This window comes from Sphaeramia orbicularis, chromosome 12 (genome assembly GCF_902148855.1).
Source record: "Sphaeramia orbicularis chromosome 12, fSphaOr1.1, whole genome shotgun sequence".
Lineage (NCBI taxonomy): Eukaryota > Metazoa > Chordata > Actinopteri > Kurtiformes > Apogonidae > Sphaeramia > Sphaeramia orbicularis.
In genome coordinates, this window is record NC_043968.1 from 1528379 (window position 1) to 1543079 (window position 14701).

General features: G+C 38.5%; 1 protein-coding gene and 1 long non-coding RNA gene across 2 annotated transcripts; both read left to right on the forward strand.

The window, feature by feature from the left end:
* Window positions 1-4102: 4102 nt before the first annotated feature.
* On the forward strand, window positions 4103-10375 carry LOC115429322 (regulator of G-protein signaling 7-binding protein B-like). Its single transcript, XM_030148655.1, has 6 exons — window positions 4103-4447; window positions 4642-4814; window positions 6201-6331; window positions 7668-7806; window positions 7894-7964; window positions 9347-10375. The coding sequence occupies exons 1-6, from the start codon at window positions 4316-4318 to the stop codon at window positions 9436-9438; spliced, it is 738 nt and encodes a 245-aa protein (XP_030004515.1). The 5' UTR covers window positions 4103-4315; the 3' UTR covers window positions 9439-10375.
* Window positions 10376-12192: 1817 nt separating this feature from the next.
* Window positions 12193-12988, forward strand: LOC115429332 (uncharacterized). The gene is made up of 3 exons (XR_003936771.1): window positions 12193-12204; window positions 12525-12538; window positions 12799-12988. It is a non-coding gene; the product is annotated as an uncharacterized LOC115429332 (long non-coding RNA).
* The last annotated feature ends 1713 nt before the right edge of the window (window positions 12989-14701 follow it).

Consider the following 14701-nt stretch of genomic DNA (forward strand, 5'->3'; position numbering starts at 1 on the left):
TACCAACTATTACCACTAGTTTCTGAACTCCTTTTGAAGGCAGTAGTTTGCTCTTTGGCTGTTGTCATGTTGGTTTTTGGGACTAAAAGTACAAAACCTCTTTGGTGGCATGTGAGAAAAAAAAAATAATACTGTGTGTTACTACTAATGCAGGACCATTAGATAATTCACAGACCTGACTGCTGTAGTAAAGGACACTGATTTGAAGTTCCGACCAGCATGGAACACCTCAATTTGATTTCATTTTATTTTCATCTTGGTATGAACTACTGTGATATACTTCGATTAAAGTCATGTCACACATTATTTGCCTCACATGTCATCAAAGGGGCTTTGTACAGAAGTGACCACATTTAGACAAAAGGGGCGGAACTACAGGACTGAAGGTTCACAGGTGAACTAATGCTGAACACTACATGAACCGACTCAGTGAAATGATAAACGTCATCAAGCAGTGACTAACAAAGTCATTTTACATTTGTTGAACCTGTTAACTACAACTACAGCACACCTGTCAGCAAAAATCAATCAAATCAATCACATTATATTTATATAGTGCCAAATCATAACAAAAGTTATTTCATGACACTTTACATATAGAGGGTCTGCATGTGACGTCACCGCTAACAGAAGTCACCGCGGTTCCGCCCACTGAGTGGCAGAAAGAGAGAGATGAGTGACAGCGTTGGCTTCAGTACTGTCTAAACTGAAGAACAATATTGAATAAAAAATGGAGCAGAGCTGTTGTGAGACTGATTGTATTCTCAGGTTCTTAAAGCAGTGGGAGCTATCATTTTACAGACACCAAAAGACAAAGAAAACAGAAGTAGATGGATCCACAAACCCAGGAAACCAAACCTAGATCTGTGGATCCTGTTTGGTGTCAGCTAACATTCATTTATGCTGAATTTTTGGGTCCAATCAGACCTGAAATGACCTATTGTTTTGGCTAACGTTCCTTCTTAGTGCAGCTCTTGGTTTCATGATCAGATCTTTCATGATTTTTGTCTTCATTTTGTGATTGTGAACCTTGTGCTCCTACATGATTAGTAAACTAACTGAAACTGAGGCTAACCTAGTTTTACAAATACGGAGGAACTGGAGAAGAAAGCTACGACGGAGTATTAGGACCACAGAAGAAAAGAAAAACACTGGGCACTACGAGAAAAAATTCATAAAATATGAATATAAAACCCATAATTTTATGAGAGTGAAGTCGAATACAAAAAGAATCACAATGTTATGAGAATAAAGTCGTAGTTATAAAAAAACCTCATAATTTAACAAAAATGTCATTCGTTTATGAGATTAAAGTCGTCATATTCCGACAGTAAAGCCATAATATTATCAGAATAATGTGTTCATTTAAACCAGGTGTGTAAATCTACTAATTTCCCAGAATCCAGTGGTGCCCTGCTGGTCCACAGCAGTAGTATCTGTGTTGGATAAAGGACTGGATCTGAACTAGACTCAGTAAATCTGCTCAGTCCCAGTAGATCATGCATAGATTCACTGGGGTCAGTCCACGGTCTGCTGGAAATGACCTTTGGATCAGCTGGTTCTGGGCCCTAGTTTTGGACCCTTTGGATCAGCTGGTTCTGGGCCCTAGTTTTGGACCCTTTGGGTCAGCTGGTTCTGGGCCCTAGTTTTGGAGCCTTTGGATCAGCTGGTTCTGGGCCCTAGTTTTGGAGCCTTTGGATCAGCTGGTTCTGGGCCCTAGTTTTGGACCCTTTGGATCAGCTGGTTCTGGGCCCTAGTTTTGGACCCTTTGGGTCAGCTGGTTCTGGGCCCTAGTTTTGGAGCCTTTGGATCAGCTGGTTCTGGTCCTAGTTTTGGAGCCTTTGGATCAGCTGGTTCTGGGCCCTAGTTTTGGACCCTGGTTGTCAGTCCTGATGAAACCATGTATATTAGTTTCAGGTCCAAATAGCGCTGACCCCCTCCCCCCTGGATCAGGTCTGGATCCTCCATTTGTGTCCACATGTCAGTGTTCATGGACCACTTGTTCTTTGGTAGCTCGTACAGATCCATGTCCAGTCCAACTGTCCTTCATTTAATTTCATATTTCACATTTTCCCTTTTCTCTGGCTGTGTTTACTGCTATACTCCGTCATGTTGAGCAGGTTGGTTTAAGACACTCAGTCTGACTGAGAGGGGTGTGGCCTGGGGGGGAAGTGACATATGTGCATACTCTCTATAGACCTGGAATAAACCAGACTCATTAAATAAACTTAAATAAACGATTAATAAAAATAAAATAAAAATAAAAGATTAAATAAACAGAAACTTAAAAAGTGACTTGACAGGCCAGTCAGCTGACATTTGATGAAGGAAGTCCAAGTAAAGCCACCGAAACCATAATGATTTCCATGGAAACAACAACTCCTGTCAGTGTAAACCTGTAGCTGACAGGACTGTTTGGAGCAGCACCAGGTGGCTGTCAGTGGTACTACAACATAAAGTTACTATGGACTCCATGTTGGAGCAGAGGTCCTTGGAGAACAGAAGACCATGGACAACTAGAGCAGTTTTAACCCATAAAGACCCAGTACTACTTTTGTGTCAGTTCCCAAATGATTTTTTCTCTGTATTCAACCTTTCTTAAATAACTTATCCCCATTTATTATAATATTATTCTCTGTATTTTGCTTTTTTCCAGTACAAATCAGGTATTTTCCATTATTTAATGTGCTGATCATGAAAATGTTCATCAAAGCTTAGATTAAATTTGAGGTTTATTACATCAAAAACGAAGAAAACTGTGGAAAAAAGTGACTTTTCTGTAAATATATATCATTAACTGAACATAAACAAAGTGTCTCAATCCACAGTCATTGATCCAAATCCATGGGTTTTACTAGTTAATCAATGTTGTAGAAGATGACGGTCTTTCCATGGTAACCTCTGAGCCTCTGAATGTCCAAATGGGTCATATCTGATGACCATAAAAAGATGATGAACTGTATTTTACACCAATTATTTACATGGACTCATAGGATTAGTGGTTCAGAAGATATTAAATATTTTAGACCAGTAGATGGTTTTGGTCGTCAGTGGCTCGTTGGGTCTTTATGGGTTAAACCATTTTCTCAGTAAATCACAAATCATTTACACTAGAAAAATACATTTAATGTATTATGAAGCAACATGACCATAAAGTCATTCCAGGTCCATGTTTGCACTGTGGACCATCTATTTGTAATTTCCCAGAAACACAACTGCTGGCAGAGAATTCCTTGCATATGTTTAGTGTTTGGTAAATAAAGATGATTCTGACTGTGACTGTGATGCAGCTTCATATAAACCCTTAGATGCATCAGTGGGTCCAAATGACCCACTGAAGTTATTTTCATGAAATGTCTTTGTAATGAAAAGTTATTATTATGTGATTGACATCATGCTGTTGAAATTTTTAACTTCCTTTGTATAGATTTTATGAAATTGGACTTTCTGTTTTACTACCCCAGACGTAGGTGGGTCAAAATGACCTCCATTCATTCACAGTAGAATTACATCAGAACCTTTGATTCATTCAACAGTAAAACCACAGGATTCAATAAATACATGTTGATATATTGTTCTATTGCTGTTATATAATAAATATTATGTACTATGTATTATTTAGGCTACTATACTTTGCTTTTTAACTTTTCAAAATATTAATTAATTAATTAATTAATTGTTTAAAAAAAAAAAAAAAAAAAAGAAAGACAATAAAATATTTGACACATGAAATCATTCTTTTTTGGACCAAAATATAAAACAGATGATGATTTTTAACATGAGTAAAGTGTCAAAAAAAAAAAAACATTTATGTCAGAGTGGGGGGGTCCAGACACTGGTGGATCCAAAAGTGTGTGTGTGGGGGGGGGTCTATGGTGCTGATGCTGAGGGGTTTGAAGGCTGTGGTGCTGATGGGGGGGGGCTGTTGCTTCTCTGGACACTGATGCTCTTAAACGGTTAACTGCCGGTCGGAGGGTGACGACTTGTTTTGCTGTTGGCTCGCGGTGAATCCTCTGCACACGTGAGCGCGGCGGCGGAACACGCCCCCCCACCCCCACCCCCACCCCACCCCGTCGGCCTGCAGGAGCGGCTGAAGGTGACTCTCCTCCGGCCGTGGATGCGCAGACCTGCTGGGCTCCGTCCGCTCCGCGTCACGGTCCTGCTCCGCGGATCCACCTCACGCGCCTGAAGGGGGAGGGGGCTGCCTACGTCACCCGAGGCGTCCGTTCTGCGCTCGGTAGAGGACGCGGACAGAGGAGGGGGGGTGGGGGCGTCAGTGTCGGTGTGGCCGGGCTCCGCTGGTGGCTGTGCATGCATGTGTTCTGCTCCGTACGGCCGCAAAAAGCGCCCCAGGTCCGCAGGGAGCGTGTTCCCCTCCGGTAAGGGGGCGCACACGGACCCGGAGCGGCGGCAGAGCGCGGGGGGGCCGGTGGACGGCAGCAGGATGGTGAGTTCACGGATGATGCTCTGCAAAAAAAACAGACAGGAGGCAGATGAGGGTGTGCGGCTGCAGCAGTGGCGCAAAAAAAACAAACAAACCGCAGCGTTTAGCACAGGAGTCAGGAACTGCGGGAGGGGGGGGGGGGGGCGAGGGGCTTTGGTCCGGGGCGGGGGTGTTGACGGACTGGTTTGTTTTTGCAGACTGTGCAGGAATTCAACACGCTCGTGGCGCTGTACCGGGAGCAGGTGATCTCCGTGGGGGAGGTGTCCGCAGACTGCCCCTCTCTGCGGGCGCAGATGCACCACACGCGGGCCAAAGGATGCTCCATGGCCCGGGCCGCGCACCGGGACCTGGCCCTCATCTCTGTGTCAGGGTGAGGAGGAACCCAGAGAACATGCACCTAGAACCACATGCACCTAGAAAAGCATGTACCTAGAACCCCATGCACCTAGAACCACATGCACTTAGAACCACATGCACCTAGAAAAGCATGCACCTAGAACCACATGCACCTAGAACCACATGCACTTAGAACCACATGCACCTAGAAAAGTATGCACCTAGAAAAGCATGCACCTAGAACCACATGCACCTAGAACCCCATACACCTAGAACCACATGCACCTAGAACCACATGCACCTAGAACCCCATACACCTAGAACCACATGCACCTAGAACCACATGCACCTAGAACCCCATAAACCTAGAACCACATGCACCTAGAACCACATGCACCTAGAACCCCATACACCTAGAACCACATACACCTAAAACCACATGCACCTAGGACCACGTGCACCTAGAACCTCATCCTGTGGAAACATCTGCTCCATTCATTCATTCATTCATTCATTCATTCATTCACCACAGATCTAAACCCTGAAGAGTCACTGAGAACAAACACACAAACAAACAAACACACACACACACACACACACACAAACACACAAACAAACACACACACACAAACAAACAAACAAACACACAAACACACACACACACAAACAAACACACACACACACAAACAAACACACACACACACAAACACACAAACAAACACACACACACACACAAACAAACACACACACACAAACACACAAACAAACACACACACAAACACACAAACAAACACACACAAACAAACACACACACAAACACACACACACACACACACACACACAAACACACAAACAAACACACACAAACAAACACACACACAAACACACACACACACACACACACACACACAAACCTGTGTGTTCATGTGCAGGTTCAGCTGCAGAAATGCTTTCAAATCTGCTCTTCATCACTTCCATTCTCCTCTGTTTTTTTTTTTTTTTTTTTGGACCATCTCCTGGTTTTGTGTCACCTTCACTGTCCTCCATGTTGGTTTCAGTTTGCACCGACCCATGAGCAAAAACAGACACTGGTACCCAGATCAGAAAATAGGAAAAAAAATCTGACAATATTTAGTTTTTACCATTAATTCACCGACTAAATCTGAGAATATTTCATTTTTTATGCATTTATCACTGAAAGGTGAGAAGATTTAGTTTATTGGTTCAATCTGAAAATATTTATATTCCTCCTCTTCTTCATCCTCTTCCTCCTCTTCTTTTTCTTCCTTCTTCTCTTCCTCCTCCTCTTCCTCCTCTTCTTCCTCCTCCTCCTCCTCCTCTTCTTTTTCCTCATTTTCTTCCTCCTCCTCTTCCTCCTCTTCTTCCTCCTCCTCCTCCTCCTCCTCCTCTTCCTCCTCAGTCCAGAGGATGGGGAGATCCACCCAGAGATCTGTCGTCTCTTCATCCAGCTGCAGTGCTGTCTGGAGATGTTCATCACAGAGATGTTGAAGTCCATGTGTCTGCTGGGGGTTCTGCAGCTGCACAGAAAAAGTAACAACACTTTTACACCTTTACCTTTAACAGTCCAGACTCAGACTCAGACTCAGACTCCAGACCATGGAGAGCACAGGCGTCCAACTCATGTTAGTTCAGCTTCCACATTCAGCCCAATGTGGTCTCAAGTGGATCAGAACCAGGACAATAACAACATAATAACATAACTAATCACAACTCTGATTATCAACATTTTCTGCTTTTTTAGTTTGTCTGATCTGCCTTAGCAGAGGTCTGCGCTCTCCGAGTGCTTTAATAGTTTCCAATGCAACTTTTATTTATTTGATTTTTTTAAATTCTGATTTTTTTATTTGAATTAAGCAAAAAAAAAAATCTTGAATTAAGGAAAAAAACATCTGCCAATGGAACAAGTGAAAGTTATCTTTGTCAGATTAGTTGAAATCAGATTTTGCAGATCTATTGTCTATAAATCAGTTCTTATATTTAACTGAAAAGTTCCTCTTCAGGTGATTCTGTCTGATTTTAAGTGTGATGAGATATTTGGACTAGAAATGAGACAAATACAGTTGGTAAGATTTAGATTTTTGCAGTGAAGTATAGGGGTGTAAGAAAATATCAGTTCTGCAATATATTGTGATATTTCACAATACTGTATCGATATTAAAAAGTACTGTATCGATCTTTTTAGATATTTATTCAAATGCAGATATTGTGGAGGTTCATTTTTGTTTTTTGTTTATATATATATATATATATATATATATATATATAAATTTTTTTTTTTTTTAATTTAAAACTCATATTGAATAATGTTAGTTCCTTTGTTGGGATTGAACTAAAATCCTGTTCTGATGTTAGTTCTGAACTAATAGAATCTGGACATTAGAACAGGATCTGAAACTGTGACGTCTGTAAAACAGAATTTCAGTTTGAACACAGGAACATTTTGTGATAGAACATCAGATCCTGTTGGGATCAAATAAAAATGTGTTTAGTATTTGTGCAGATTTCTGGTGTAATTCAATTCTTCAAGGAAATAATCATTTAAAAAAGAAACAAACTAAAAATAGCCTTTTTAACAGTATCATGATATATTGTGATATATCATGTTGTGATCCTAGTATTGTGATTTGTATCGTATCACCAGATTCTTGCTGATACACAGTCCTAGTGAAGTATAAGTTTGGTGCAGAAATGTCCATGCATTCTTCAGATAATGTGATTATGTGGTTGAATGGACAGACAGACAGATGATAAAACAGTTACCCCCCCCCCCCCCCCCCTTTCACCCAGACGTTGGTCAAGGGGTCAAACCAGACCAGAACCAGAACCGTCCTGATCCAGTTCTGCTTTTGTCTGTTTGGTCCTGAAGGAACCGACTCGGAGCCTAAGGTGGACTTCAGGGTGGACGAGAGCTCCGACGTCCCCATCCTGGACGAGCGCTCCTCGTCCCCCACCGACTCCCCCCAGGAGCCGTGGATGGTGGGAACCGACATCGACAACATCGAGAGGTCGGACGTCGCCACGACAACAGGGTTTATGTTTATGTGTGTGTGTGTTTTCCTGCTGATCCGGGGTGTGTGTGTTGGTCTTCACAGAGACATGAAGGAGATGAGGAACCTGCTCAGTAAACTCAGGGACACCATGCCTTTGCCTCTGAAGAACCAAGGTACGAAAACACAGAATCAAACTCACAACCAGAGAAAGAAAACCCAACACTGAAGTAAGATGAGGGACCAATCCCAATTCACCCCTTGGCCCCTCCCCCTTTAAATGGAGCTGGAAGGGGTAGTGGTGTAAACGTTCTCCTCTGAAATGGTCCAGCCCTTCCAGACCTGTTCCCTCATCCATGTCACTATAAACACATGTTCTAACCGTGTTTCCTACAGTATTCCTCATGTCGTCAGCAGCTGGAACCGTCTGTTCCAGGGGCTTTGGTCATCTTTTTGTATCTATCATCTATAAACTTTACCAGTTTACCAATTTTATGTGACATTTTCTCTGATATTAAAGTGATAAAATTATGATAAACTTCTCATAGATTTATTAAGAAAAAATATTATTTCCTGAGATTAATGCCACAAATGTATTACAATAGAAAAATATTTATGAAGAAAAACTTGAATATTCTCTATTCTCTAAATTTCTAATAAAAAGCAGTGTTTTTATTATGTTATAAATTCCTGATTTGAGAAAATTAAACTATATTTGATCAGGAAATTCCACCTAAATTTCTGATTTTATATATAAATCTGTTTATGATTTATTCTCTGAAAATATTAAAGTGTTTCTCATGAATTTTAATAAATTTTAGTTATAAATTATAAATAACTTTGGCTTTTTGCTGAAAATAATTATCGAAAACTCATTGTCTTATTCTCAAAATTTTTCTTGTAAATTTTCAGTTTAAATGTGAGAACATTCAATATAATATTCAATTTTGTTCTCCTAAATTCTTGATTTAAAGTTTTCTAGTAAATTTTTGTGTTTTTTTTTTCTTTAATTTTTTTCAAAATTGTAGTTTTTTGTTTATTCATTGGTAGTTTGGGTTTGAGGCTTCACTTTTGTATAATTTCAGGGTTTTTTTTTTTTTTTTCAGATTTCATCAGCAGAATATTCAACTTTAAATCTTTTAAATTTATTTTTCCTTTTCATTTTAATCTCGGAACGTTAGATTTTTTCTTATAAATTTGTGACTTTCATAGTATAAAACATTTCTTTATTCTCAAACATTTTCTTGTAAATTTTCTCTTTAAATGTGAGAGAACATTCAATATGATCTTCAAGTTGGTTCTCAATTTTAACCTCAGAATATTAAAGCTTTCACTGTAATTGATTTATTTTTCATTTTTCAGCATTTCAGTTTTTTAATTTATTCATTTGGGTTTGATTTTTTTTTTTTTGTAGGAATTTTGTACAGTTTCAGTTTTGTTTTTTAATCAGAACAGAATATCCAAGTTTTTAAGATTGTAACTTTGTGGTTTATCTTTCTTGGAATTTTGATCTCAAACTGTTTTTTTTTTCTTGTAATTTTTTTTTTTCCTTCCACAGACGACAGCAGTCTGTTGAATCTGACTCCTCACCCTCTGATCCGACAGAGGAAACGCCGTTTTCCTGGACTTTGCTGCATGGTTTCTGGCTGATCCACGTCCGACTCTTTGAAACCAGGATTGTCTTTCATCGTATCTTCACCTCTTCTTCTTCTTCTTCTTCTTCGTATCTGTGCTCGTTCGTCCATTGTTTTATTCGTCCACTGCAGTCGTTTCCACTGTCGATCAGTGACTATTACTTTAACCGTCATTTTGTTGATAAAACATCAGGAAAATGTCTTTACTTTTGTCCGATTGCTTATATTATTCAGTCTAAAACCCAAAGATATTCAATTTATTTTCAGATGCAACAAAGAAAACAGATCTTTATATTTGAGAAGCTGTGACCTGTTGAATTTTGGCTTTTTCTGCGACAGAACCTATCAATGAGATCAACTGTTGGAATTCTATTTTATATTGAGTCATCTGCTGTTGCAGCTCAGATCTTTATACTGATATTTACTTCTATGAATATTTAGGTTTTTTCCCATAAATTTATTTTTAAAAAATATCTGAGAACATTTTGTTTATTTTTTTCCCCATAAATTCATCACTTAAAATGTGAGAATATTCATCAATTAAATGAGAATATTTTTTTTACTGTAAATGTGTCACTTAAGTCTGAGAATAAATATTTTTTTCCCATAAACGTATCAGATAAATGTAAGAATATTTCATTTTTTCCATAAGTTTGTCTCTTAAATTGGAGAATTTTTAGTTTTTCCCCGTACATTTATCCCTGACAACATTTACGTCTGATCTTTACTAATATTGTTTTTTTTTTTTTTTTTTTCCGGTAAATTTTCCCTTAAGTCTGAGAATATTTAGTTTTTTTCATACATTTATCACTAAAAGGTGAGAATATTTAGTTATTGTAGTCCCACAAATTTATTGGTTCAATATGAAAAATATTTAGTGTTTTTTCTAAATATTCATCACTTCAATTTCAGAATATTTTATTTTTTCCCATAAATTTATCACAAAAATCTGAGAACATTTTGTTGATTTTTTTTTCTATAAACTCATCCCAATTTGACAATATTTTTTTTCCATAAATTCATCACTAAAATTTGAGAATATTTCATTTTTCCCCATACTGTTATCCCTGACAATATTTACGTCTGATCTTTTTGCTGATATTTACTAATATTTGTTTTTCTCATAAATTTTCACTTAAGTCTGAGAATACTTTGTTGTTTTTTTTCCATAATCTCATCACTTAAATGTGACAATATTTAATATTTTTCTATAAATTTGGCACTTAAATGTTAGAAGAGTTATTTTTTCCATGAATTCATTTCTAAAATGTGAAAATATTTCTAAACTAAATCTGGGAAGTATTTTTATTTTTATCCCCATACATTTATTGCTGAGAAAATGTACATCTGATCTTTACTAATATTTGTTTTTTTTCCTGTAAATTTTCCCTTAAATCTGAGAATATATATTTTTCTCATACATATTTTTCTCATACATCATACATACATCACAAACGCTCAGTGATCAGTTTTGGTTCCACCGGATTTGCTCTTCCTCCTCATGGACATCCATCATTTTCTTCCTTATCTTTGTATTTTTCGTGTGAACTCTGATAATAAGGACGATCCGGTGACTTCCTGTACTTGTGTTTGTCTGTCCAGAGGGTTTGTGCGTCGGTCAAAGTGCAGAAAAACCGTCGTCCGGATGCTTTAAGGAGACGAGGCGTGTACATATGGAGGCTATGCACAGGTGTTTTCAGCTCCAGCTGTGTCTTTGTGCTCGTGTCCGAATGTGTCGACCACTGACGCTTATTTTCCATTCAACGCGTTTCCTTTGCAGCTGTTCACGTGAAGCTACGACCCTGTGTTTGTAGCGATATCTGAAAATATTACATTTATTTACCTCCAAAATTTATAGGAAACTTAAATCTGACAATATTTAACTTTTACCTTAAATTCATTATAAAAAATCTGAGAATATTTAGTTTTTACTATTAATTCACCGACTAAGTCTGAGAATATTTCATTTTTGTCATACATTTATCACTAAAAGGTGAGAATATTTTGTTTTTTTTAGTCCCACAAATTTATCGGTTCAATCTGAAAATATTTTGTGTTTTTTCAAAATATTCCTCACTTCAATTTCAAAATATTTTCTTTTTTTCCATAAATATATCAGAAAAATCTGAGAAAGTTTAGTTGTTTTTTTCTGTTATAATTTTTCTTTTTGTCTATAAATTTTTCACGTAAATGTGAGAATATTTTTTCAATAAATGTGTCGCTAAAATGTGAGAATATTCATCAGTTAAATCTTTTTTTTTCACTGTAAATTCACCACTTAAATCTGAGAAAATTTAGTTTTTACCTTAAATTCACAACGAAAATCAGAGAATATTTGTACTGTAATTTAACACAATTATCACAGAATATTTGTTTTTCAATAAACCACTTTAATCTGCAAAAATTTCTCTGAAAACATTCACGTCTTTCTTGTGTTTTCAGTCAAAAAATCAAGAAAACTCTAAAACACGATTGACTTGAGGTTGGAAAAGTCAATGTTTTTAGTTGCATCAGACGTGAATAAGAGCAAAGGAAAACTGTTCATGTAGAAACTGAAGGTGAACGCTTAACGCCACCGTAGTTTTTCACCTTTAGGGCAAAGTTTGTGATTTTTTGCAGGAGGTTCAATATTACATCAGTGTTTTTTTGCTTTTAGACTCAAAATCGTTTCATCGTGCAGGACAGTGTCAGCGTTAGTCTTCCCTAAAAATAAAATAACTGCAATCCACCATCAAAGGTGCGGTCAAATGTCGAACATTGAGGTCAACAGTTGAATGTTGCGGTCAACCATTAAATGTTGAAACCAACCGTCAAACGGTGCAATCACCTGTTGAATGTTGCGATCAACTGCTGAACATTGTGATCAACTGCCGAACAGTGTGGTCAATAGTCGAACGTTGAGGTCAACCGTCAAATGTTAAGGTCCACGGCCAAATGCTGAGGTCAACGGCCGAATGTTGAGGTCAACGGCCAAATGTTGAGGTCAACGGCCAAATGCTGAGGTCAACAGTTGAACATTGAAGTCAACGGTCGAACGTTGAGGTCAACAGTCGAATGTTGAGGTCAACGGTCAAACGTTGAGGTCAACAGCTGAACGTTGAGGTCAACCGTCAAACGTTAAGGTCCACGGCCAAATGCTGAGGTCATCGGCCGAATGTTGAGGTCAATGGCCAAATGCTGAGGTCAACAGTCGAACGTTGAGGTCAACGGTCGAACGTTGAGGTCAACGGCCGAACGTTGAGGTCAACGGCTGAACGTTGAGGTCAACAGTCAAATGTAGCGCTTAGCAGTTGAACATTGTGATTGACCGTCAAAAGCTGCAATTAGTCGTCGAATGCTGTGATCAACCATCAAACATTGTGATCAACTGTCAAAGGGTGCGATTGATCGTCCATGAAGTCGTGTTCATCGTGTTGTTTTTCTGGACCTCTGGTGACGTCGTCTGAATCGTCCTCAGTTTCTTCATGTTTCCGACATGTTTTATCGTCCATGTTTGTCGTCAGCGTAGATAAACCAGTGTAAACCAGGACATTTTATAATATGAATAAAGTTTTACATAAAAATGATTTTCAGTCTGGTGTTTTCTGTTTTAGACACTCGAGAAGACAGTCTATGGATGCATCTGAAGAAAAACTCCACTGTTTTCATTTGGCCACACGTGGCTCCAGTTTCAACAGAATTTCAAAGTTATTTGAAAGGAAAACCAAAATAATGAGACTCGTCACAGCAGAGGATTATTTGTCAATTTTGTTGTTGTTTTTGTAAAGTTTTGTTAATGTTAATTTTTGTGCTGGATATGTTCATTTTATTTATTTACTTTTTACCCTCGGCCATACTGACCGCATCAGCTGGTCGTTTGTCTGTCCGCCCTAAAACTTTACCACACACTCAGTCAGGCCACTGGGGGCAGTAGTGCGCCTGTTAAGCCAGGAAGTCTTCTCTTCAGCTGAAACTCAGACTTGCTTCCTCCTCCTCTCTCTTCTCTCTTCTTTCAGCTGTTGTCCTGTCAGTCTCCTCTCACTCCAGCTGTTTTCTGTCATAAACTCTTCTTCTGCTTCTGTTGTGTCTGTGCTTCTTCCAGACCTCTTCTGTCTGCATTTCCAGTCCAGTTTCAGTGCCTTTGGATGCTGAAGGAAACTGGACTGACTGACACCTGGACTTTCTTGGACATTTCTCTGTAGGACACACCTCCATTTTTCAGTCTTCTGATGCTCTGTCTCTCTTCTATGGTTAATTGTCTTTTCCTCTTTTCCATTTTTACAGTAACACACTACTTTCTGCAGTCCAGTCCTGTTCAAATACTGCTCCAACGGTATGGTACCAAAGTGTGTTCAACACTACTTTTCTGCAGACACAGGGGGTTGAAGGAATTCACAAACGTTGGGACACCTGGAGGAACTGGTAGCACCAACTTTCCAGGTTTGATCAACCTCCACTGCTGCAGAACTGCTTTAAGTTGTTAACCCATTTCTTGTTCAAAGACCTTTTTTTATAATTCTGAAATGTACATTATTTTTTTGTTTTGTTTAACCTTACCTTTTTTTTTTTTTTTTTTTTCCTCTGGCAGTTCACTGCTTACCTTTGGACCATTTCAAGTTGTTCACTGGACTGGAACTGCTGGAATTTCAATACAAACTGGAAAAACTGGGGTGTTCTAAAACTTTTGACTGGTAGTGTAGGTCAGTCTTATATTCAACCTGTGGGTCCCCTGACAAATGGTTCGAAACATCTGGAAATTCCTCATAAAATATTTATTGTTGCCTTTGAAAACGTTTAGAAAAACGTCCTTTAACAGGTAGAAACCTGGAGTAGACTGACTCTGGAGGACGGATCACTGACACGACCATTCAATGACAAAGATATGACAAAATAATGGACAGCTGCAGCTCTAAACAGAACTGAGTGATAGTTCTGGTCTCCAGCTTCAGTGGTGCGTTCAAATGCCCGCTGTGTGATCATGGTTCTGGGTTTTACTACAGCAGGAGTGTCAAACTCATTTTAGTTCAGTTCCACATTAAGCCAAATTTGATCTGCAGTGGGCCAAACCAGTGAAAAAATAACATAATATATAAATAATGTCAACTCCAAATTTTCTTCTGTTTTAGAGGGAAAAAAGTAAAATTATGCAATGAAAATATTTACATCTACCAAGTATCCTTTAAAACAATGTGAATAACATGAACAAACATGAAAACTATGTGCAATTTTAACAATATTCTGACTCAGTTTATCATTTACACATAAATTACAACTTACAGATCACAGTGGATCTACAAATA

Excerpts from the sequence above, each read along its gene's own strand:
- LOC115429322 (XM_030148655.1), top strand. The coding sequence starts at position 4,316 with ATGTGTTCTGCTCCGTACGGCCGCAAAAAGCGCCCCAGGTCCGCAGGG. Across the intron at positions 6,332-7,667 it reads TCTGCAGCTGCACAGAAAAA|GAACCGACTCGGAGCCTAAG; the intron begins GTAACAACACTT and ends TTGGTCCTGAAG. Across the intron at positions 7,807-7,893 it reads GACATCGACAACATCGAGAG|AGACATGAAGGAGATGAGGA; the intron begins GTCGGACGTCGC and ends TGGTCTTCACAG.